General features: G+C 37.8%; 3 protein-coding genes across 3 annotated transcripts; 2 read left to right on the top strand and 1 right to left on the bottom strand.

Moving 5' to 3' along the window:
• Nucleotides 1–2,802: 2,802 nt before the first annotated feature.
• LOC108700548 (putative defense protein 3) lies at nucleotides 2,803–6,657 on the top strand. The gene is made up of 5 exons (XM_041574848.1): nucleotides 2,803–3,144; nucleotides 3,316–3,428; nucleotides 3,599–3,714; nucleotides 4,104–4,168; nucleotides 6,246–6,657. The coding sequence occupies exons 1-5, from the start codon at nucleotides 2,937–2,939 to the stop codon at nucleotides 6,335–6,337; spliced, it is 594 nt and encodes a 197-aa protein (XP_041430782.1). The 5' UTR covers nucleotides 2,803–2,936; the 3' UTR covers nucleotides 6,338–6,657.
• A 936-nt stretch (nucleotides 6,658–7,593) lies between these two features.
• Nucleotides 7,594–9,707, bottom strand: ndufa1.S (NADH:ubiquinone oxidoreductase subunit A1 S homeolog). Its single transcript, XM_018233047.2, has 3 exons — nucleotides 9,525–9,707; nucleotides 8,055–8,144; nucleotides 7,594–7,688 (listed from the first exon to the last, which is right to left on the bottom strand). The coding sequence occupies exons 1-3, from the start codon at nucleotides 9,624–9,626 to the stop codon at nucleotides 7,668–7,670; spliced, it is 213 nt and encodes a 70-aa protein (XP_018088536.1). The 5' UTR covers nucleotides 9,627–9,707; the 3' UTR covers nucleotides 7,594–7,667.
• Nucleotides 9,708–9,810: 103 nt separating this feature from the next.
• upf3b.S (UPF3B, regulator of nonsense mediated mRNA decay S homeolog) lies at nucleotides 9,811–19,637 on the top strand. The gene is made up of 10 exons (XM_018233046.2): nucleotides 9,811–10,161; nucleotides 10,453–10,559; nucleotides 10,947–11,053; nucleotides 11,537–11,635; nucleotides 12,665–12,775; nucleotides 13,135–13,178; nucleotides 13,917–14,105; nucleotides 15,219–15,364; nucleotides 16,633–17,038; nucleotides 18,827–19,637. Exons 1-10 carry the CDS (start codon nucleotides 10,048–10,050, stop codon nucleotides 18,965–18,967), a joined length of 1,464 nt encoding a protein of 487 aa, XP_018088535.1. The 5' UTR covers nucleotides 9,811–10,047; the 3' UTR covers nucleotides 18,968–19,637.
• Nucleotides 19,638–24,113: the final 4,476 nt, after the last annotated feature.

The raw sequence follows: 24,113 nt of genomic DNA, 5'->3' as shown, positions 1-24,113 counted from the left end.
TTCTATCTATGACTTTATTCCTTATTCTTTGTGACTCTTCCCTTGTGCCTTGACGTGTGACTGGAACCTTGTCATTGATTATACATAGTATTTTTCCACACTGTTTTTTTCTTCTGCCCTAAGATAAATTATATAACTGTGTTATGGTTCATTTTTATTTAAGTCTACACAAAAAATCTCCAGTATTTACACAAATTTTATTTTATTTTTAAAGGACCAGTAACAAAAGCATGAAATTGTTTTGTATGTATTTAAATATAATGTATGGTACCGTGCACTTACTTAAGTATTGTTTATATATAAATAAGCGAATATATAGACATGGGGGTTAATATTCAAATTCCAGCGGGCCCTTATTTGCACAGCAAAAGAAACTGCTATAATCTGCCATTTCACATGTTTGGGGCTGGAATATTCTAAAATAATGTCATACAAAGAGCACAATGTATAGTTGTGGGGCATTAAACAAGTGGCCTAGATCAGGAGTGCCCATACTTTGATAATGTGAGGTCTACTTTTAGTGATGTTGTCCCATTATGATCTACATCCATAAAACCATTGATAGCATTCTGTTTCAGGGAAAATATTACTTAAATATTTATCAATGGGACAATGTATATTGCTATATTTAACAAACCCCTATTTTATATAACCTTGACCAGGGCCGAAACTAGGGGTAGGCAGAAGAGGCAGCTGCTTAGGGTGCAATGATAGGGGGGCACTGGGGAGCTACCTCTAAAATTGTCTTCTGCCTACCCCTAGTCCGTGTTCACACCCCTCAGTCTTACTCCCCTTCCCTCTTTCATCCTCCCCTCCATCGCTCTACCCTCACTCCTGTCACCCTCCCCTCCATCACACTTCCCTCCATCCTGTCACCTTCCCCTCCATTGCTCTCCCTCCTGTCCCCCCCCTCCGTCACTTTCCTCTCCATTGCTCTCCCTCCTGTCACCCTCCGTCAATCTCCCCTCCCTCCCCTCCATCGATCTCCCCCTGTCCCCCCTCCGATGCTCTCCCCACCCTCCATCGCTCTCCCTCCTGTCACCCTCCCCTCCAACGCTCTTCCCTCTCCCCCTCTGTCGTTCTCCCCTACCGTTGTGGTCGGGGGCAGTCAGGGGGGGGGTCTGGCAATTGTGGTGGCCAGCCGGGTTGCTTAGGGCGCCAGGATGGCTTGGCCTGGCCCGGACCTTGACATAATAAATATCTGAATGAAAAGCATGATACTGGAGGGTGATTTAGACAAGATGTTTGTTGACAGTGTCTTGAGAGCTACTGATCACCAGCTAAAGGTCTACTGGTAGATCCCGATCTACCTTTTGGGCACCCCTGGCCTATATCATACATTTGACTTTTCACAATTTGATTCCAACTTTTTTAAGTATATTGCTAATTTGCTATAACATACTGAATAAGTTACTCAAATTTTGTTCAGTTATGGTGAGATGTCATTGGAAAAGTAGCAAAGGAGCTAATCTCAACTGGTGCAAAATATAAGAAAAAAATAGATTTTCAACTGATTATAAACTTTCTATTGAATTCTATGGCATATCTTCAGTTTACATAATATTCAGAAGCATTAGCTGGGAAAGGTCATCCTTCAGCTTCCCACACAGTACACTGGTAGACAGCTGTTGCGCTGCAACAAAACGCTGGCGTCAAATCGCATGCAACGGAAATAAGGTAAGTAATGGAAATGTCGGTTGAAGTCGCAGCGTTGATCCAACGCGACACGAATGTCAGATGCATACGCAGTGTGCAGCGTCTGCATCCGACAGTAATGTCGCGTCGGATCAATCCTGCGACACCATGCGACAATTAATTCACTTACCTTATTTTCTGTTGCATGCGATTTGACGCCAGCGTTTTGTTGCAGCGCATCGGATCGCTCCAAAAACGTCCATGTTGTCCTACCCTTAGGCCATAGATATTTTGTGAATTACACCTCTCATCCTCAAGTGAAGTGACTTCCAGAGTATAGCATGCCTCCTTAATATTCCACGGAATTTGGATAATTGAGACCTGAAATGTTCCTGAATGAAGACTAAACACTATTCAATATTTTAGCAATCAGTCCACATGATCTGTGGGTATTGGGGTGACTATTAATGGAGTAGAACAGGTCCACATGATCTGTGGGTATTATTTTGACTGTTAATGGAGTAGAACTGGAAAACCACCTGTGAATAGTCGTGTTTAGAAGTGTCTTTTGCCTATTCTTTCAATAAAAGATTATATTACAGCAAATTGGCAAAACCATTGTTAAAGAAGTGGTTCAGCTTCAAGTTAGCTTTTAGTATGTTATAGAATGGTCAGTTCTAATCAACTTTTCTTTTGGTCTTCATTATTTATTTTATATATTTTTAATTATTTGCCTTCTTCTTCTGACTCTTTCCAGCTTTCACAAACAAATACTCTGTAAAGCTACAATTGTATTGTTACTGCTACTTTTTATTATTCGTCTTTCTTTTCAGACCCTCTCCTATTCATATTCCAGTCTCTTGTTAAAAGCAGTGCATGGTTGCTAGGATAATTTTGGCCCTAGCAACCATTTTGCTGAAGCTGCAAACTCAATAACTCAAAAAAATAAATGAAAAAAAAATTAAAACCAGTTGCAAATTGTCTCAGAATATCTCTCTCTACATCAGACTAAAATTTAACTCAAAGGTGAACAACCCCTTTAACCTATTTTCAATCATGAAGCTGATTTCACTTAGTGGTTTAAATGACAATTTTTTGACAAGGAAATGAAAAAGAACCATTACATGAAATGTATTTCTTTGGTATGCTCTGAGATGCTGTTTTGTAAGCATGACAAATGAATTTGTCCATAGTTTAATTTACAGGAAGTGAGCATAGATGTATAGCTTTGTTAATCTGTGGCTCCCACATTAGCAGAGTTCCTTTGAAAGAAGTCCCAGGAAAGAGTGTCTGGTTGCTTTATGTTCAGAATGTGTTTGCGGGATGTTGCAACGCTGTTCACCTTGACAACTCTTCTGAAGGTGTCTATTGAATTTCCAACTGGAGCCCCAACATCAGCCTGTGAAACAATGATGCCCGGTCATCCAGGAGTTGTTCCACAGTCCTCACCATCACCCTACATAATTAAGACCAACTCTAGCTCTTACACCAAGGGTAACCCAATACAAGGTAATATTTTTTGTTTGGTCTTCTTTTCACGTGAGCCGTTAAATGATCAACTGCCAGCTGAGCCTGCCATTATCTGAAATATTTACCTGGGTGAAATTTATTTGATGTTTATAAGATAATCTTTGATTGATCCAATGCCAAATAGTATGTGTTATTAATTATCTTTTACAGTACAGATAATTGGCCCTGGATACAGAGGGATCCTGCTGGAGAGCCGGACCTTTAGAAGTACAGCAACACTTGGAACATGGCTCCAACCTGTTAATAATACCAAGGTCCTAAGTGTAAGTGTAAACTTTTTTAATGTCTATGTACACGAGTATATCACTGGGAAGATAAGTGGGGTGGTAGAGACAGAGAATGGAGAGATATGACTTCACCATATAAAACAATGTAGTCTTTGACAAAGATTCTGTTAAAATATTTATATTGTTGTGTTTCATTTTTATTTCAGTGTCCTGAAAACTCGCGAGGTGCAATGACTCATTCCAATATCATTTTAAAGACACAGGCTACTACATACACTTGGATGCCCCCAGAGACTGTCTGCCCAAATATAATTTTCTTTATGTAAGTTCTCTCTCAGTTTATGAAAGGTTACATTAATTATAAGGTGATAATTTGATACAGTTTTATTGTCATTTTAGTCCCTTATGTTCACATTTGACCCTAAATTAAAAAGAAATATTTAGAGTGGTTAATAAAGTGATTTATGAGCAATTTGTATAAATGTACTTTAAAAAAATGTAATACTTTATTTGACTATCTCTGTAAAATGTTATGACCTCTCATAATAAATATCTGTCCATATTGTCTTAAGAAAAAGGCAGAAAAGGCAAAAAAAGGCACTTGCACCTCATTCTCACTTAAAATTAAATTAATTTCTGAATGCAAACATAATCATATATGATCAGATATGAGCAATACTACTTTTAATTCTCTATTTTTCCCCCAAACAGAGCAACTATAGCTGAGGGGTATGATACCTATTGGCTTGGTGTTCGATCCTCATTTATCTGGAGGGGTAAGTCACACTATCAAAAAGATGAATTTTTAAACCGTCCCCAAAGATCTGCGATTTACTATATTAGTAAGGGGGGATTACCTCCAATCACTTCAGCACATATACATTGACATTTTTAGTTGGCACAAGAATACCAAAAGAATGCCACAATTGCCATTTGATGCCTAAAATGTTACATTTTGATACTGCTAATATGCCAAAGAAAAGCTGAAACTACATAATAGTTACAAATCTCCTAGTGTTAGGTAAAAAATTTAAAAGAGTAGGCATACAGACCCATTGATGTTCCGCCTTATGCGTTTCATACCAACTGGTACCCTATGTGAATAGGTGCCTATGATTAAGTACCAGTTGGTATGAAACGCGTAAGGCGGAACATCAATGGGTCTGTATGCCTACTCTTTTAAATTTTGTACCTAATAAAAGTATTGACTTTTAACTTTGAATAGAACACTTTGGAGTATATTTTTGAAACTTGATATTTGGGCCCTTGTGGACTGGGGGCTATATTCTAAAAGAGACTTTGGCCCTTGTGACTGGCTCTGTAGACTGCAGCTTTTTGAGCATTATTACTATTGGACAAATCTCCTTGTGTGACACTAGCCTTAACTGTCACACAAGTGAATTTTACAGTGAATCAAATGATTCCTATTTAGAGGTGAATTAGGAGCTGTCCTTAAAGGCCGGTCACTATGCAGTTACAGATGAACGTGTTACCGTTATGTGAAGTGTGCTGAGTAAAGTCCAAATGATCCTCTAGCTCAGTGCTGTCCAACTTCTGTGGTACCGAGGGCTGGTATTTTTCAGGCCTACATGGTGGAGGGCAGAATTGGAATAGAAGCCAGTATTGACCATTCTGTTTTTAAACCACACCCATGTCACCGCAAGACCATGTCCACATTAATTGTAGCACACCAAAAACACAAATGGTTGGTGCTCACTGCAGGGATATCACTTATGACTGATATGTGAAAGTCATATTAAGTCATATTGAGACATACCCTTGAATCCATATGCCTTCTCCAGCACATGATTAAACACCTTAGGGGCCCCTAATAATAATTTTCAAATGCTAACAAACCCCCAGAACAAATACCAAGCTTATTTCCACAGGCAGAGCAGGACACACACAGGCAGAGTATGAAACACACAGGGAGCATAGGGCAGGCAGAGTATGGCACACACAGGCAGAGTATGGCACACCCATGAACGATAGGGCAGGCAGAGTATGGCACACCAAGGAGAATAGGGCAGTCATAGTATGGCACACACAGGGAGCATAGAGTGGGCAGAGTATGCCGCACACATGGAGCATAGGGAAGGCAGAATAGAGCAGGAGACAGAGAAACCAGGACCACTCTACAATGTACTAAATACAGTGATTTAGTGCTGGTGCCCCTTCAGCAGTTTGTATGGGTGTGAACAAGAGAACAATGTGGGAAGTTTCAGTCTAGGTCTCAAGTCTGAACAATAGAGGTGTTACAAATGTGAACAATGCAGGGGGGTTACATGTGTGAACAATACAGGGGATTACGGTTTGAATTTGAGGTTTAAACAATGCAGGGGCCAGTTAATCTCTGTACTGATACCATTTAAAGTTTACACATGGTAAGCAGACACAGCAGGCAGACTTTCAAGGTGCCAGTTGGACAGCCCTGCTGTAGCTCATAAGCGTCCATACTTTTAGTGATGTTGTCCCATTATGATCTACATACATTAAAGCATTGTTAGCATCTGTTTCATATAAAATATTACTTGAACATTATATTGATTTATGAGAAAATGTATAATGCTATATTTAACAAAATTATTTCTTATGTAACCTCAATGCAATAAATATCTGAATGAAAAGAATAAAACAGGAGGATACTTTAGACAAGCTATTTGTTGGCACTGTCTTGAGATCTACTGATCAGCAGATAAAGGTCTACTGGTAGATTCCGATCTACTTTTTTGGGCATCCCTGCTCTACCCTGAAAAGTTCACTGTATACATGTGGGGTTTAATGAAATCAAAATGTGCTTGTTTCATATTAGAGAGAACTTATTTATACAGAATACTTGTTTTGTCTCCCCAGATTCATCTGTAACATGCAGCAATGGTACTACAGTTCCCTGGATAAGCTCTGTGTCTGTAATGCTGTTGCTTCTCCTTCTCTTATTATTTTAAAGAAATGTTTGTTTTCTTACCAACAAACCCTTTAAATGAAATATATCTTTAAACACTCCTCACTAGCTTCTCCTTTCTCATCAATATTTAAGCATGTATGTAACAAGCACCTTTTTTGCATAGAATAAACCAACATATGTGACTTTCATGGAATTACACACAACCAGTTATATAACTATATGTAATATACTGTACTCTATGTAATAAAGCTATGTCAAAGATGACACAAACTTTAAATATTTCAACCCACTCTTACAGATATTTTCCCCAAACTGAAAATTTCATGAACAGGGAACATTTAACAAAGAGTGAGAATGTAACTATTTTCGTTATTATTTGGGTGACGCGGCATTTTCAAGTATCAGTTTCCTGACATGACATTGCACTAGCTGCTTTATCAGCCATTATAGTCTATAGAATTAGGTATTTTCCAGCTAGAAATCAGTCAAGAGACACACTCTATGTGCCATTAGTCTTAGCGACTAGCTGTGTAATGGTCTTTTTAAATGCACCCTCCTGGAGATGTGGTGTATATGGTAATACAACATTGTTTTAATATATTATAGCAATAGCTGAAATTCTGACAGTGAGCTAATAGGCAGGAGACTAGGGGCCAGGTCATAAATTGTGTTACACATACAAAAAAAACATGTACGGTAAGTATGTTGACATTGCCCTTAAAGCTAGACTGTATGGTTTATTTGCTATTTTTTTTTCATGATTAAACTTGATAGTTGTATATAACAGCAGCCAGTGATGAAATTCTTCTCTTATGAAACCTGGCAGACAAAAACTGGGTGAATCCTGCTGTTCGGTATATAGATCTGGTAATGGTGGTCGTAACTGCTTCTGAAAGAGGTAGATGGAAGCAGTTGTGGTTCAGTAGGAAAGGGTGCACTGCTATGTTCCATGGCTACAAGAAAAAAAAAGGTACAACCCCAGTGATTAACCATTTTGTTCTCCTATAAATACTGCAATTTCCTGCCTTATTACAGCTGCAGTCAAAACATGGTGTACCACTTTACACACACCACCCCATTCCGATCCATTTTTCTCAATAGAACCTAAACTTACGCAGTCCTGTTCTCACCAAAATTATCCTGAGATGGCACTTGTTTCCTGTGCTGGCTTCAGGACAGGCAATGGAGGAGTGTTTTAGGAGGTAAGCTGCAGGAAATAATGGGAGACTGTGTCCTCCAACAAACTCCATCTGTTCCTGCAAGGTGTAATATAAGGAGAAGGTGTGCATACGCAAAAAATATTTATTATTTTATTAAATGAAAACAAATAGTTAAATTTTTCGTTACACATCTTCTTTCGTTTTTATGGTTCAATCAATATTTTCCAACCCCTGCAACGAAATACAAAAGAGAATATATTTTTACAGGAGTTAACATTGGCACATTTAGGCTTCTTTGAGCACTATACATTAAGGAAACACAGAAGCATCATCAGCTTTGAAAAAAGCAACTGAAATATTCTGAAAGCCAACTAGAATTATCATCTTAACATATACCTCTATAAACCACTTGTTACGATTCACATCAAAAGCTTTTAACCTATAACTTTTTTCAACTGGTTAAGACAGTACAGCACCTTTACTTGGTGCACTATTTATAAGTGAATTCTTTCAACATATGACATGCCATCAATCTACAGTGAATATGATGCAGGAATATGAAAGATCTGCTCCCCAGCAACTGTCTCTTTCTCTTACCTTTGATTTGTAATACAAATGTTTCCCAGAAACTCTTTTATCCCTCTCCATGAGATACCATTGATAGTCAAAACGAGCAATTCTCTTCTCCTATAAAAAGAATTTAAATATATATAAATATATCTAGACAAATACAGTCCTCTGCACTCAACCCATTATCAATATATTTTAGACAGAGACATTTTGTGCATACTGCTACTGAAAAATGCCTTACCCTTTAAACAAAACAGGTATTGTTTGTCCATATATTGCAATATATTTAAGATGGCCAACTACGTCAAAGTCATCCCATATCTGGCCAGTCCTATGCTCAATTTTTAACTTACTAGCTGCTTTCAAAGTAAAACTCCCAAACTTGGCTGCCCTTTTATTAGACACCAGTCTATTTTTTTATTTATTTTTTTATTTATTTAAGGATGAAAATGTTTGACTTTTTCAGTACTTGAAAGTGAAGTAACCCCTCGTGCATTTTTTTTTTTAAAATACAATATTTTTTTTTTACAATAATAGTGTAAACAAAAGCAGATAATGCACAGGACTAGAATACAAGTGATGAAGTAAACGATTGGGAAATGATGGAACAGAAAATAAAGTCAATTGATTGGATGCACATGTCTACCGAATAAAAGAGTGATGCAAAGGACTGAGTCAATTACATAATATTTGAGAAAAACGGTGCAGATTTTAAGTAGAACTTAAATCTTGCAGGAAAGAGGGAAGCTCAAAGGGTTTTGGGGGACATTTCAAGAATTCTGCTAGGCATAGAAAATACAAGCAGTGAATACATGGGCAAAAAGCTGCTATTAGAATCTCCCTAAAGTACTATGGCAATAGATGGTAAGCTCTTATGAGCAGGGACCAACGAGACTTTTTATTCTGCAACCCTTGCTGGTTATAACATTTAAATGGGAACTGCACAAAAATATAAGTTAAGCTGTTTGAAAAGTTAACATAATTTCAAGCAACTTTGCAATATACATCATTTAAAAAAAAATGCAAACTTTTGAGGATTTTTAATGGTTTCTGACAGTTCACTAAGCCTAGCCCCTTGCTCTCCTGCTGATCTGTCTGACTACTTTGCTGAGCTGGAGGACTACTGTTACTTTGTATCAACAGCCAACTGTCCTCAGCCTGCATCCTTCAAACCCCACAATTCCCTGCACATGTGATTTCAATAAAGAATGGAAACATCATAGTGCAATGCATTGTGGGTTATGTAGTTCCTGCATGCCGTGGAGCAGAAGGGAAGGCCACAGTCATAACATAAGGAGAGAACATTAGAACAAGTGGGTGACAGTGGTGCAGGAAGCCAATGGAAGAGGAGCACACATATTGGTCTGTATATTATACAAATCCAAGTGTATGACGGAACTGTCGGTAACATATGCTAGATGTGACTGAACTATGTGACTAAAGGAGACTTTACTTTCTAATTGGAATCAATATACACTGATGAAAATGTCACCTGACCTTGCCCCCATTAGTGAATCGATGGATCCAGGCGGTAGCCAGTCCCGGCACCATTAGACAAGCGGTCATGATAGCGTAACCGGGGAGGATTTCGTACCACATCCTGATCCACTATCTCCGCTGCGCGAGAAACCGAAGAGAGCAACTCAGGGTCACCCGGCCACTATGTACTGCGCAAGTACACTTTATTCACGTCAGCGACGCATATGGCAGCCATCTTTAAGACTGGCATCCCGTTGTTTTTACAGTGTATTTTCAACATGATTTTTCAAGAACAGCTTTCTAAAATGTTGTTATGTGGAGGTCTTAATGCCAAATCCCCACAACAACCGTAGAATTAAAAGAAGAATGTATTTTTCATATCGGGGGGTTATTCCCCGCATAAAATGGCTGCTGGGCCCCTGCGGATCACGTGATGGTAACCCCATCCTATCATACGGAGGGAACTGCAGTTTGCTGGAGAGAGGAATCGTAAGAGAGAGTTCTGGCCTAAAAAGAATTCTTCTCAACCTCCCTTGCAGCTATGAAGGAGGATAAGGAGAATGCCAAGCCCAAGGAGAGAAAAGTGGACCAGGAAGCCGGGGAGGAAGGAGAGAAGTCGGAGAAGCTGAAGGAAAAGAAAGAAGTTCTGAGTAAGGTGCGCTGGATTTGGGCCTTTGCTTTACCACATGGGCGTGTTTATCTCACTCTCTGCAAAGGCAAACTTGCCCATGTATTTCCCTGTGACTTTCATCAGTTTTACATTGAACTTTTCTTTACGGCTTCAAAGGCTATGCACTGCCACAAGCTCTCAAAAAAATAAATACAAATTCAAACAAAATATAATATTGTCATGCATGCCTTTAAATTAGTGTTTTTCTTTTAAACTGTATGGTGGCCACTTGCATAATATATAAATAATAATCTAATAAAAACTCCTTTTCTGTAGGTGATCATTCGTCGTTTGCCTCCCAGTCTAACCAAAGAGCAACTGGAGGAGCACCTTCAACCGTTACCGGACCATGACTATTTTGAGTTTTTTTCCAATGACTCTAGGTAATCCAATTGTGTTTTGAGAGTATTAAACACATGATTTTGTCCTTCTATGTTTAAAGGGAATCTTTTAAGACCAACCTGGCAGCTTAGAGCTACAGCCTTGATGTAGGGTTTTTAGGTTAAATACAATTACACTTTCTGCCAGCAGCAAGTAAACCACTGAGGTTCTTTGTCAGATTTGGAGACTATATCTAATAGTTATACTTCTGTAGAAAACTGTTAATTTCCTCCCTGCAAGGCATAATAGTCATAACTTTGGAAACAAATAATCTTATTGATGTCTACTGGCCAATAATCTGCCTTCTGGGCACCAGTAATTCAATTTATGGAATGTCTAATCTGTGTCTCTTTAGTTATACCTTGTTTTTTTTTATTCTCTTCCTTCAGTTTGTTTCCTCATATGTTCTCAAGGGCATATATTAACTTCAAAAGTCCCGAAGACATTGTGTTATTTAGAGATCGCTTTGATGGATATGTGTTTCTTGATCACAGAGGTGAGATGTTTTACTTGATGACTGCTGATTTCATTAAGGTGACCAGTTGTCAAATGCAAAGACTTATCAAGCATGTTTTTGGGATTAGTTACAAGCTTGTTCCTACTGATTGTAAGGCACTGTAAAATGAATGTGGGGAGTGGTTGTTTTGGGGTTCTACCAAATGATATTTAAAATTTGTATATTAACAAGTTTATATGTAATGGCATATTTCACAACACTGTACAATAGATGGGTGCATACTTCAGACATACCGATTACATGCATACTGATTGATAGAGAAGGTAAAGCGAACCTTTGCTTGTTTACTTTACAATTTAAAACCATTATCTTGGCTAATTACCATACCTGATTTTTATTTCACTGAATGTGGCCTAATTTGTGTTAACTGTAGTTTTTCAAGGGACACTTCAAAAACTTTTAATTTCTTCAGGTCAATTATTTTTCTCACTTTTAAAAATATCATCTATTTTGGGATGTCAGGTCAAGAATATCCTGCTATTGTGGAATTTGCACCTTTTCAAAAAGTAGCGAAGAAGAAAAGCAAGAAACAGGACTCAAAAATTGGAACCATTGACGAAGGTAAGTTATTTCTTATGCAATAACACTATGCTACTTAAATAGGCTCTTTATTATGACTTAGTTAAACAGAATACATTGTTTTATCATTACAGGAAAGACAAAAAATAAGTTTGTACTACTTCAGTCATAGTTTTAAGATGCCCATAAATAATGCACCATAGTTTGGCAGTTTGGCTGATCACAGTTTAATTTCTCAAGGCTTTTTTTGTTGTTGTTGGATATGATCATTTTAATCACAGGCAGTTTGTCTTGACAGAATTCATCAGTGCATGCACTCACTTTGGCACCTGGGTGCACCGGGGGTAGTAGTTGGGAGGGGGGGGGCAAAAAAATCCTAAAATAAGCAATGCTTCTAAGTTTGGATTAGATACAAGTCAGTCAGGACAAAATTAAACCTGTTGCAACTTTATCAACCAGAACCAACCGATGAATACAAGGTATACCCTCTATTGACTCTGATATGTGGCAGGACATTCTTGATATGATCCCCTTATTAGTGTCTAAGATAAGATGATACAATTCCGGTTTCTGCATGGGACATATCTGACCCCACATAGGTTACATTTAATGAATCCCACTACCCGAGATCTCCCCAAAGTGTGGCCATTCTCCAGCTCCATATGGTACTCCAATGCAACACTTTTGGTAGTAAGTAAGTTGTCATTCCCCTGGATCCACTAATGCTCATATATCAAATAGATGGGGACACTGCACCATCTACTGCTGAAAACATCTCTTAACATTCTTATTTGTACAGGCTAAATAGTTAATATTTATGAAATGGAAGGCCAGTCTACCTTCTTCAATCCATCAATAGCTGGGATTAATCAATTATGTTTATTGGAGTTTTGCATTAACTGTTTAAAAAAATGATACATTGTGATAATAGCAATAGTATACTGTCAGTCCATCCAATAATTGTATTTGCAACTAAACACACATATGACAAATATGGTGCCATGGTGGTTTCAAAATATGTCTGATCTAATAAGGTTTTCTTTATTTTTCCCTTTTGTGTATGTTATTAAGATCCAGAATACAGAAAGTTTCTTGACTCTTACACTATGGATGAAGAGAAACTGACATCAACCCCAGAGACTTTGCTAGAAGAAATAGAGGCAAGATATAAGGAAATGATAGGTAAAATTGCAATATACTGTGCAAGCCTTGAAACTATGATTTTCTGTCCATGTGTACATAAGGAGAATTGGCCTGTGTTCAATATGTATAGGTCTGAATATCACTAACATTGGGCTTGGCATCAAAAAAGTTTTGGACTTTTGTGTCACCTGTACTGTTTTTTTAGCATGCTCTACCTTGGAATGACATTTTTGTTTCATCACCACATGCACCTCTAAGGAAATATGTATAGTGCATTTTCTTGGTCATGTATGTTTCTTAGTTTGGTGTCAAGGTCCTCAATGCGCCTTTGCTAAAAACATGCAGTACTGTTTTATGTGTATTTTGTATTTGAAATTGTGGGTCTTTTTTTTTCCTAGCCAAGAAGACTACACCTCTGCTAAGTTTCTTGAAAAACAGACAGGTATACCTTTTTATATGTGATTTAATGTGCTGTTTATAATAGTAGTTCTAAATGTACTCCATGTTTATGTAATTGTGATTGTGTTATATGTGGGTATTGCATGCAACTTTTAGTTGTTTGGTGTGCTGCAGTTCCATGGCGGGCATACTAATTTTTGGATTTATATACAAGTACTTTACTTTTTCTTTGCCAACAATCTCTTCCTGTCAATTATCTAAAGCAGTATGACTATGAAGATTTTCATTCATCCAGGTCATGGCATATCTAGTATAAGTAATTCTAAAACAACTGGACTTGAGTAATCATTGAAGACATTTCACTCCTCGTCCGAGCAACTTCTTCAGTTCAAAGCACTATTTGAAGCAGTATTTGGTGGGCATACCCTGATAAAATGGCCACCTTGGTCGGTGCCAAAGTGAAGCATACATACATTTTTAAATGTGATGGGATTCACATCACCAAATTCGACGGTCAATTTAATGTGAATTGGAGTGATGGTTTCCAAGCAAGTTTTTAAAATTAAACATGCAGAATGTTGTTGCTAGGTCAACATGGATGAATTGAAGGAAAGAAAGAATTGGCATAGAGATGATTTTGAGAAGATGAAGGGATTATAAATACAGCTATTGCAGTTCGATTTTGTTTAGGATGAACATGTTCTAAGTAACTTTTTAGATAGATGGTGGTTGACATTATTAATGACTTTTTCCCATTTCCGATTTTGCGATCTTCATCCAGAGACTTAGAGATGAAAAACGTGAAGAGAGGAGAAAGCGAGAACTAGAACGAAAAAGACAGAGAGAAGAGGAGAGGAGAAAGTGGAAAGAGGATGAACGAAGAAATAAGAAAGAAGCAGAGAAGCAGAAAAAATTTGAAAAACCTCCAGAAAAAGAGCTGGAACAGTCAAAGGATGAGCCAAAAATTAAGGTACATGGTATGCACATTCTGTTAGATAAAGCAGCCTTTTGTGGCATCACCAAATCATTTAGCCTCTTAAGGGCAGCGATTGATTGGGAGATTTATTGCCCACAATAAAAATGCACGACTGCGGGTGACAAATCTCCAGAAAACCCTCTCCATTGGAAATAACTGAAACTGACATTTTAAAAGATATCACCAAAATAATAGGGTATTGGTTGTTTTAGCCCTAACGTTGCTTTGTGAAGCAAGGAATTCACTCAAGACTTGATGAGATTTGTAAGCAAGACTTAAAAGTAAAGTAGGCCTCACATTTTGAGGACCACTGGTTTAAAGGGGACCTGTCACCTTAAGAAATAATACACTATAAAAATATTTATCTTATTTTTTTAGTATTGGATTCCACAATTGCATCAAGCAGCTAGGTGCCATTTTGTGGACACTGTTATTATTAAGGCATGGTTCATATCACGAGTCTTGTTTAAGTGCCCAATGAGGTACCTGTGGCATCATTGGGGGAATGTGGGGAGGGCAGTGACATCTAGGAAGTACAGAATGGAAAGTGAAAGTTTAAAGGAACAATTCAGTGTAAAAATGAAACTTGGCAAATATGCAATGCAAAAATGTTTCTAATTTAGCCAAAATTTTAATCCAAAAAGGCTGCAGTAAACGGAAGCCTAACATAATAGCCAGAACACTACTTCCTTATTTGTAGATCTTTAAACTCTGTTAGTCAGCGACTTTAAGGGGGGGGGCACATAATCATTGAGTTTGCGTTTCATCCTTAGCACACCGGCCTGATTAAAAAGTAGACTAACAGAACAGATATGTCCCTTTTTGATTACTGACTAATAACAGGTTAGAGAGCTGCAAAGGAGTAAATAGTGGTCTGGCTTTAATGTTTTCTTTATAGATTATATTTTTAGCTAACTATATTGAAAATGCTTCTTATTTTACACAGCCTGATTATCCAGTTTCATTTTTACAATGAACAACTGCTTTTAAGGAATCCCATAAAAAATGTTTATTTTTAAAGAACTATCCTTAGATCTTTGCATCTAAATGTGGCTTGATAAACCCAATATGATATTAAATGAAATAACCCTGTTTAATTTGCTATAGCTTCTTAAAAAGCCTGAAAAAGAAGAAGAGAGGTATGCAGATAAAAAGTTTAAGACAAGGAAATTTGAAAAAGAGACTATAAAAGAAGAGCGATGCTCTACCGGAAAGAAATTGGATGGTGAAGTCAGAGAGGAGAAAACAAAAAAGTATGTGGGTTTTTTTTCTTTACATTGTGTTTGGGGGAAAAATATATATTGGGGTAGTTCCAAAGTGCTGTAGTTTGTGCCCTATTCTTCATCTATAATTCCTCTGTAAAGCTGTTAATTATTTTGTTGTATATTCTTATCTATTTTAGCATTATTTTCCACAAGATCAAATGAGGGTATGTTTACTATCACAGGAGACAACTATCCCCAGTGATATTGCCCATAACAACCAATCTATTCTTTGCTTTTGTTTTGTAGGTGACACCAGTGATATTGTCTCCAGTGTTAGTAAACATACCAAATGGTTTATTTATATACGATTTTATTTCTAAAGTTTTTATTTTATTTTTTTTTTTTTGTTCTGCAGAGGCAAGTAAACTACCAGTGAGGATAATTATACAGAAACCTGTTGTAAATTTGCTCCTCCTAAGACTGGGCTGTGACTTGGCATTCAATTTGTAGTTAATTAAGACTCCAGCTTGTGCTTGTTTCCTTTCACTGAGAAGTTGTATGCTACTGCAAAAGATCAAACTGTTGTTCCTTGTGAAATTACATTATTGCTCTTAAATGTTTGTGTTTTGTCTTGCATTCTGTGTATGTTATGGGCAGTGGAGTAAATGTAGAGGGTGCAGACTCCATGACTGCCAAGGGCCTGCAGCGAGAGTATGCTCGGTAACAACCCATATTTTCCTTAACCCCTTTGAGCACATTCTGGGATTTGTTTATGGCTCTTTATCATAAAAAGAAGATGAAAATGCAGATGTTTAAGTGCACAGAACGATAAGCTTGGTCCTTTTAAATATATTTCATTAGCATTTGATATTGGGAGTTATTTATAAAAGTGTGGTGGACTAGAAGATGTGTGTTATTGTGCCTAGTACACCCTAGCTTGTGTGCTTATTAAATGCAAGAAAGTAATTTCTCTGGCCAGTTCCCTGTGGCCAAGACTGCTTTAAATAAGTACTGTAGCTTTCTCTTTACTCGCTATATCAACTAGACTAGAGCAATGTTGCGTAAACTTGCTAATTCCTTCTCCCAGTTGTCTTGGCATGTCTTCTAGTGCATATTTATACGTATGAATTTTTACACATACATATGTCTATCTTGGATTGTAAGGGGCAGATAAATTATCTATAATCTCTAAAGTGATGAGTAAATGTGTTAGCTATATGTCAATAAAAGATGAATTATCCATGAGACTTTACTAAAGTAAATAAGTATATCATTACAGTAAATCTTTTAAAATGTTACCTGCCTTCTCATTTTAGGGTTGAAGTGGAATATGTGAAGGACTACCGGGATAAGGATTATAGAGAGAAAGACTATAGGGATAAGGAATACAGAGACAAGGATTATAGGGATAAGGAATACAGAGATAAAGACTATCGTGAAAAGGACTACAGGGATAAAGAATATGACCGAGAGAAGCGACAAAGAGATAAGGAGAAATCAAGATATCATGAGGATGATCGCCGTAAGCCTAGGGATCGTTACGAGAAAGACAGGTGTTTCAAGCGGAGGGAAGAGGATTATAGGAAGGAACGAGATTTGGTAAGAGAGAGAGTAAGAAAGCAAGACGTGACGGAGAGTCCTCAGAACACAGAGAAATCTGAGAGAATAGCTCGTGAGGAGAAGAAAGAAGATAGTGCCAAAAGAGATCGAATCAGAAACAAGGTATATTTTCTGTATCTTGTGATGTCAAAACTGATCTTCCTGTATTAAAAAATATTGCTTTTATATTTTTTCCTCTGTCATACACAATATCTGTTTGTTACAATATGCTATATATTCCTTCTTACAGGAAGGAATTTTTTTTTTTTTTTTTTTTTTTTTTAGTTGTTGAAAGGGACTCGTTTTGAAAGAGGGAATAAATAAGAAACTAATTTTATACATGCCACTTCACTGATTAGGTAGCTTTGAAGATGGAACAAGTGTAACTTGTTGACACCTAACAAAGCATAGTAGCTTGTAAAAAAAAAAAAAAAAAAAACAAGCCATAGAGATCAACATTTTGGGGCAGATTAGAGTTTACCACAGGAACATTTTATTTGCACAACCTATCTATTTACCATCTATTACCAACTATTAATTGTCTCAATACTATAATCAATTGATCCTAAAACTATTATACTAGCACTTTAATATATATCTAGCTTTTTAAGGTACAGGTATAGGATCCCTTATCCGGAAACCCGATATCCAGAAAGCTCCGAATTACGGAATGGTTGTCTCCCATAGACTCCACTTTATCCAAATAATCTAAATTTTTAAAAATTATTTCCTTTTTCTCTTTAATAATAAAACAGTAGCTTGTACTTGATCCAAACTAAGATATCATTAATGCTTATTGGAAGCAAAACCAGCCTATTGGGTCTATTTAATGTTTAAATGAATTTCTAGTAGACTTAAGTCATGAAGACCCAAATTACAGAAAGATCCGTTATCCGGAAAACCCCAGGTCCCGAGCATTCTGGATAACAGGTCCCAGACCCGTACTATCAACTGTGCTTCACCTAGTTATTTATTTATTAATAATGATTGCACCAGCACTTTAATATAAATCTTGGTAAATTCCAGCATTAAAGTGTTAAATGTTATTTAATCGAACTAAAGGTGGTACCGTAGGCAGTGTCATTTGGATTAATACTGTGGGACTTTTAGTTTTGGTGGAAGAGGGGTTCTTTTTCTCTTTTTTTTAATTAACTTAATCCTATCTGAAATCCTCAGACCTCAATTCCACTAAGGGGATAAATTAACAAATGGTAATCTCGAGTATCTAACTCTTTTGAACAGAACTACAGTTAGTTTATATCAAATTAAGTGGCATATTAAAGAATGTTATCAAACTGGAATATATATTTAAATAAATATTGCCCTTTTACATCTCTTGCCTTGAACCACCATTTTGTGATGGCTTCTGTGCTGCCTCAGAGATCACCTGACCAGAAATACTACAACTGTAACAGGAAGAAGTGTGGAAGCAAAAGACTGTCTGTTAATTGGCTCATGTGACATAACATGTATGGTTTGTTTGTGTGCACCGTGAATCGTAGGATCCCAGGGGGCGGCCTTTATTTTTTAAAATGGCAGTTATCTATTTATGATTACCCAATGGCACATACTAATAAAAAAAGTATATTATTATGAAAATGGTTTATTTACACGAAGCAGGGTTTTAAATATGAGCAGTTTTAGGCAATATATTTTTATATAGACCTACATTGTTTGAGAGGTATAAATAGTTTCTCCAGGCTGAAGATTACTGCCCCCACTGTATGGCACTAATGCACTGTTGTGTTTATAATTTGGCCGTTCATTATTGTCTTCTGATTTATTAAACCCTCTGGTGCCTTGTGTTGCAGCTGTAGAAACTGTTTTACAATTGTAGTACATTTTTGTAAATAATATTTGCTTTTACTGAGGGAATTTTAAGTTTTTATTATTTTTATTTTACTTGTGTAGGATCGGCCTGCAATGCAGTTATACCAGCCTGGAGCCAGAAGCAGGAGCCGACTGACACCATGTGATGAAAGCCCGGCAAAGACAGGAGAGCAAAATGCAGAGAAAAACGTTGGTGACAGTAAGGTGAAAGAAGGAGAGTAAAAAGCTAGAAAACTGTCCTGCCCAGTGCAATTGCCAAAGAAAATAAATTCAGCAATCCAAAGTGCCTTCAGAGAGAGAGAGAGAGTCTGAATCAGGCGGGTGAAGTGTCCAAAGGTGTCCTTATGGATCATGTGAGTGACCAGAAACCCACAGAGGTTGGCTCAGAATCAAGGATGGGTCTATTTGTAGCGACTGGACTGTTCACAAACACACAGCCTTTTGTGCTTTAGTGGACATGGTGGGGGAAACGACGTTGAAATCTCAAGTTTACAATCTTTCTTGTGGCCTTATTGAAACACAAGGCCTCCGTTCCTGTGTTGCAGAGGTTCATGAATATTTTGAGATGTGGTGGTCGGCTCTGGTACATGGGCTGATTAGATACAACTAGCCCAGGATTTCGGTTCTGCAGTCTATGTGCGACCTAAGATTTTGCTTGTCCTTTATTACATTGGACGTTCTAAAGAGAATATAATCTGCTCTTATATGCTGTAATGACAGAAAAGCTCTGTAGTTTTGTTTTTCTTAATTATTTTCATACAAATCTTTATTACTTACGGTATGAAAAGTCTGCTTTGAAGCTATCAAACTTTGGACAGCTTATTTTATCAAAATGTCTGAATCTTAAATTTAACTTTTTTTTTCTAGGAAAATAAAGGAGAATTTAAAACTAGAGTTTAGTTTCTTGTTATTTCTCAGCTGTGGGTGAAAAACAACAGATGTTGGCCATCTTAAAGGAGAAATTGACTTCTAAAATACACTGTTATCCTTGCAGAATAGTTTATAAATCTGTGCTGTTCTTTAGAAGAAGCCAAAGTACTATTTCTTTTAGGTATTTTGTTTTTCTGCATAGAATTTAGGCCAGGTAGTGGAAAAGTATCCAAAAAATGCAATGTTTTCCTAGCCTGCAGCTTAGACCCAAAACCTTTTTCTTTTAGCAAGTTAAGCCCTGACCTCTTAGTCTCCATTGCTGATAAAAGACTAGTCATGGAAATGGAATCACTGTATAATGCTCTGGGTGTTTCTTATTAATATGATGACAGCTGTGATGTTGCAATGGTGTCAGTAATGCTGCTGCTGAATTCTACTATAAGGAAACTTGTGGTGACTTATTGCTCTGCCTGGCCCAACTTTGCTATATCCAGCAGCCCTACCAAATTAAAAAGAATTATTTTCATGAATGTACTTGTTTATGCACAAGCACCTACCGTTTATACTCGAGTATAAGCTGAGTTTTTCAGCCCCCAAAATATGCTGAAAAATTCTACCTCGGCTTATACTCGGGTCAAGCGCAAAAACGGTCGCCGGCGCCTAAGAATAGTCGCCGACGTCCAAGAATAGTCGCCGGCGATCAAGAATAGTCTCCAAGAATATTCGCCGGTGTCCAAGAATGGTCGCCGGCATCCAAAAACGAGACGCCGGCACCTCCAATGGGAGCAGAAACCCTCAATTTTTTGATTGAAACTTACCAGAAGCTGCTGCATTTCTCACCCTAGGCTTATACTCGAGTCAATAATCTTTCCCAGTTTTTGGAGGTAAAATTAGGTACCTCGGCTTATACTCGGGACGGCTTATACTCGAGTATATACGGTATGCTTTTAACATCATGACTTGTGGTCTAGAACTGTATTGGTTTAAAGGCACTGGTGGTCCCAAACATCCTATTATTGGGCTATAGCAGCCCCCTGAAGAAACAGATTTGTGCTGACCCAAAGTAACACGCTCACACATTTGTCTGCCAAAAAATCGATAAACTGACAATGGAAGATCCAAAGTTTCCATGAGAATTCTTAATTAAAGGTCACACAGAAATACAAATCTGTATTATAAAAGTAATTTTCAAATTTAGTCGGGTATTACCTATACATGTACATTATGTCACCAAAAGTATCTGGACCTCAGAAAATCACATCCATGAGATGGAATACCAAACCGTCTCAGAAAACCATGTCAATGTGTATGACTGGGCTGCAGCTATCCATACACTGAAAAGATCTTGTTTTTGCCAGGCACCAAACCACTCCCTCCGAGGGCCCATGAGAGCTGAAAACGGCAAACCAATTTCATGTTCTAATGATTGTCATGTGATGCAGTGCTGTCAATGGAACCCATGCAGGTTACAGGTTCCTGCTATAGAACCAGCCTAGTGATATGCAGTTTTGTTCAGAATAATAGCAGTCAGGCGTCGCTAACCTGATCAATCACTTTTTGGTAAATATTCTATTTCTACGTGGCAAATAATTTACTAGTAGGTGTGGTAGAGTAAAAGAAAACAGACCCAACAGTCATGACATGCATGCTTCTGATTCTGTGTCATTGAATCATTAATTGCATGCTCCAAATAATAGCAGTGTTCAAACTCTTAGGGGCAGATTTTTCAAAGGTCAAGGTGAATTTTTGAATGAAAAAAAATTTGAATTTCGAGTTATTTTTGTGTACTTCGACTAGGGGATAGTTAAAAAGATCTATGAATAGAAAGGCGAAAAAGGACCGCACATGCTCACCGCTCTCCCCTCAGATCAGGTGCTCCGTCCAACAGTGTCCCCACTGTAAACACGACAAGAACTCGAAGGTAGACGGCACTTCTGAAAATAAGGTTTATTGGAATTCCTGCTGGGAAAAAAACCTTACGCGTTTCGGGAGTTATCCCTTAGTCATAGGTTAGACCCTATGACTAAGGGATAACTCCCTTCTTGATAGTTAAAAAGAATTATTTTCATGAATGTTCTTGTTTATGCACAAGCACCTATGCTTTTAACATCATGACTTGTGGTCTAGTACTGTATTGGTTTAAAGGCACTGGTGGTCCCAAACATCCTATTATTGGGCTATAGCAGCCCCCTGAAGAAACAGATTTGTGCTGACCCAAAGTAACACTCTCACACATTTGTCTGCCAAAAAATCGATAAACTGACAATGGAAGATCCAAAGTTTCCATGAGAATTCTTAATTAAAGGTCACACAGAAATACAAATCTGTATTATAAAAGTAATTTTCAAATTTAGTCGGGTATTACCTATACATGTACATTATGTCACCAAAAGTATCAGGACCTCAGACAATCACATCCACGAGATGGAACACCAAACTGTCAGAAAACCATGTCAATATGTATGACTAGGGGATAGTCCAAATTCGATTCAAATTTGAAAACAAAATTGAATATTGAAATTTATCGTGTACTGTCTCTTTAAAGATTCGACTTCAACCATTTAAATGGATAGAAGAATAGCCAAAATGACAAAGACTCAGATAATGACCAGTTCCAGGAAGATCTAACATTAGCTGTGAAATAAAAGACGCCTATGTGAAGCCAAGCTATTGGCAAGAAGCGCCCGCAAAGTCCCATTATTGGAAAAAAATACGTGCTGAAGAGGTTACAATTTGGCAAAGAACACATTGACTGGCCACATTGAAATGCCACAACATTTTGTTGTCTGATGAAAGCAAGATTGTTCTTTTTGGGTCTAGAAGCCACAGACAGTTTGTCAGACGTCCCCCATTGACTCAAAGGAAAGCAAAATCTTGAAACATTTTTCAGTTTATACAGTGAATGAGATTGTAAAGAAGAATGCAGACACGGCTATTTTTTGAACAACCTAATATTCCCTTTTCCTCACTTTCTGTAAAGGAATAAAACGAATTTGATCATTTTTTCTTCATGTTTTGATTTGGAATAGAATGTGCAGTGTTCCCAACGCATTTGCATGTATGGAAATAAAAGCTATTATAATGATTTTGAGCTTTATTAAAATTTTAAAGTACACTGCTTTTATTCTGAACACAACTGTAACAGAAATTAGGAAATTGCAAACAAAACTAAATCAGACTTTCCATGCAATACGTGTCTATCCTTCTGGAAAGAACTGGCACCATAATAAAAGTAAGGGGTTATGGGATGAGGGGGGTAAACTGGAAACAAAAAGTGTGAATTGTGGCAGCTGTGATAAGGACGTGTTGTTTTAAGGGTTGTCACCTTTTCTGGAAAAAAAATTCCTTTACTGCATATTTATATTTTTTCCCTATTAATAAGATTGAGATCAACCATTATTTTTTTTACCGGCCAGGCTGGTAAAATACCGGCTAGATGGCGACCCTATGCAAATGTCAAGGGATTCAAATATTTTGCAGTGTCACCTACTGGCAGTCCTACTTAGGGTTGCCACCTGTTTGGTTTTGACCTGAACAGTTCGATTTTTCTAATGCCTGTTCGAGTCTCAAGTTTCTGTTCCGTTTTCAGCCTTGTGAAAAAAGAACAATAATCTGGCCAATAAAGGAATTATCAAGTGAGGTTAAGTTCTTATTACAGAAAAAAAAGCAAAACAATCAAAAATAAGAAATAGTTTTTCTAAATTAGCATTGCTGTATTTCAGAGCCTTCTGGATAAATGATTTCTGTATAACACATCCCATACCTGTAATTAAAGGATTGGGCTTACGCACCAGGCAGAATATAGACAAGAGGTAGGGTTGCCACCAGTGTGGTTTTGAAGTGGACATCAAAACTTTCTGTCCGATTAACAACATTGAGAAAACTGGATGGAAATCCAGCCAATTGCGTCTAAGTGATGCAATATCCTCTCCCTGGCATCATAACGCCACTTACTTCATTGTGCCTGCTTTTTATGTCATCACTGCTCCACCCAGGCCTGGATTTGTGGAAAGGCCACAAAGGCCCGGCCCTAGGGCAGCAGAAATTCAGGGGCGGCATGCCACCCAGCCGAATTAAAGTCATTTGCTCATGTGCAATTTTGCATATTCAAGATATGCGTATATACGCACGCACAAGGGGAGGGGGAAGCAGAAGAGGAGGCGGACGGGGAGGGTAGAGAGAAGCTGAGGGGGAAGCGGAGGGAGACGTGAAGGGGGAAGCAGATGGGAAGGGGAGAGAGAAGCTGAGGGGGAAGGGGAGGGAGACGCGAAGGGGGAAGCAGACAGGAAGGGGAGAGAGATGCGAAGGTAGGGTTGCCACCTTCCCGGTATTTTACCGGCCTGGCCGGTAAAAACTATGGTTGATCCCAATGTTATTTATAGGGAAAAAAGATAAATATATAGGAAGGCCGGTATTTTTTTTCCAGAAAAGGTGGCAACCCTATGTGGAGGGGAAGAGATATGTGAAGGGGGAAGCAGAAGGGTAGGCAGATGGGGAG

Source organism: Xenopus laevis, chromosome 8S (genome assembly GCF_017654675.1).
Source record: "Xenopus laevis strain J_2021 chromosome 8S, Xenopus_laevis_v10.1, whole genome shotgun sequence".
NCBI lineage: Eukaryota > Metazoa > Chordata > Amphibia > Anura > Pipidae > Xenopus > Xenopus laevis.
Note: the sequence above shows the minus strand (reverse complement) of the source record. Positions and strands in the feature narration are given on the sequence as shown.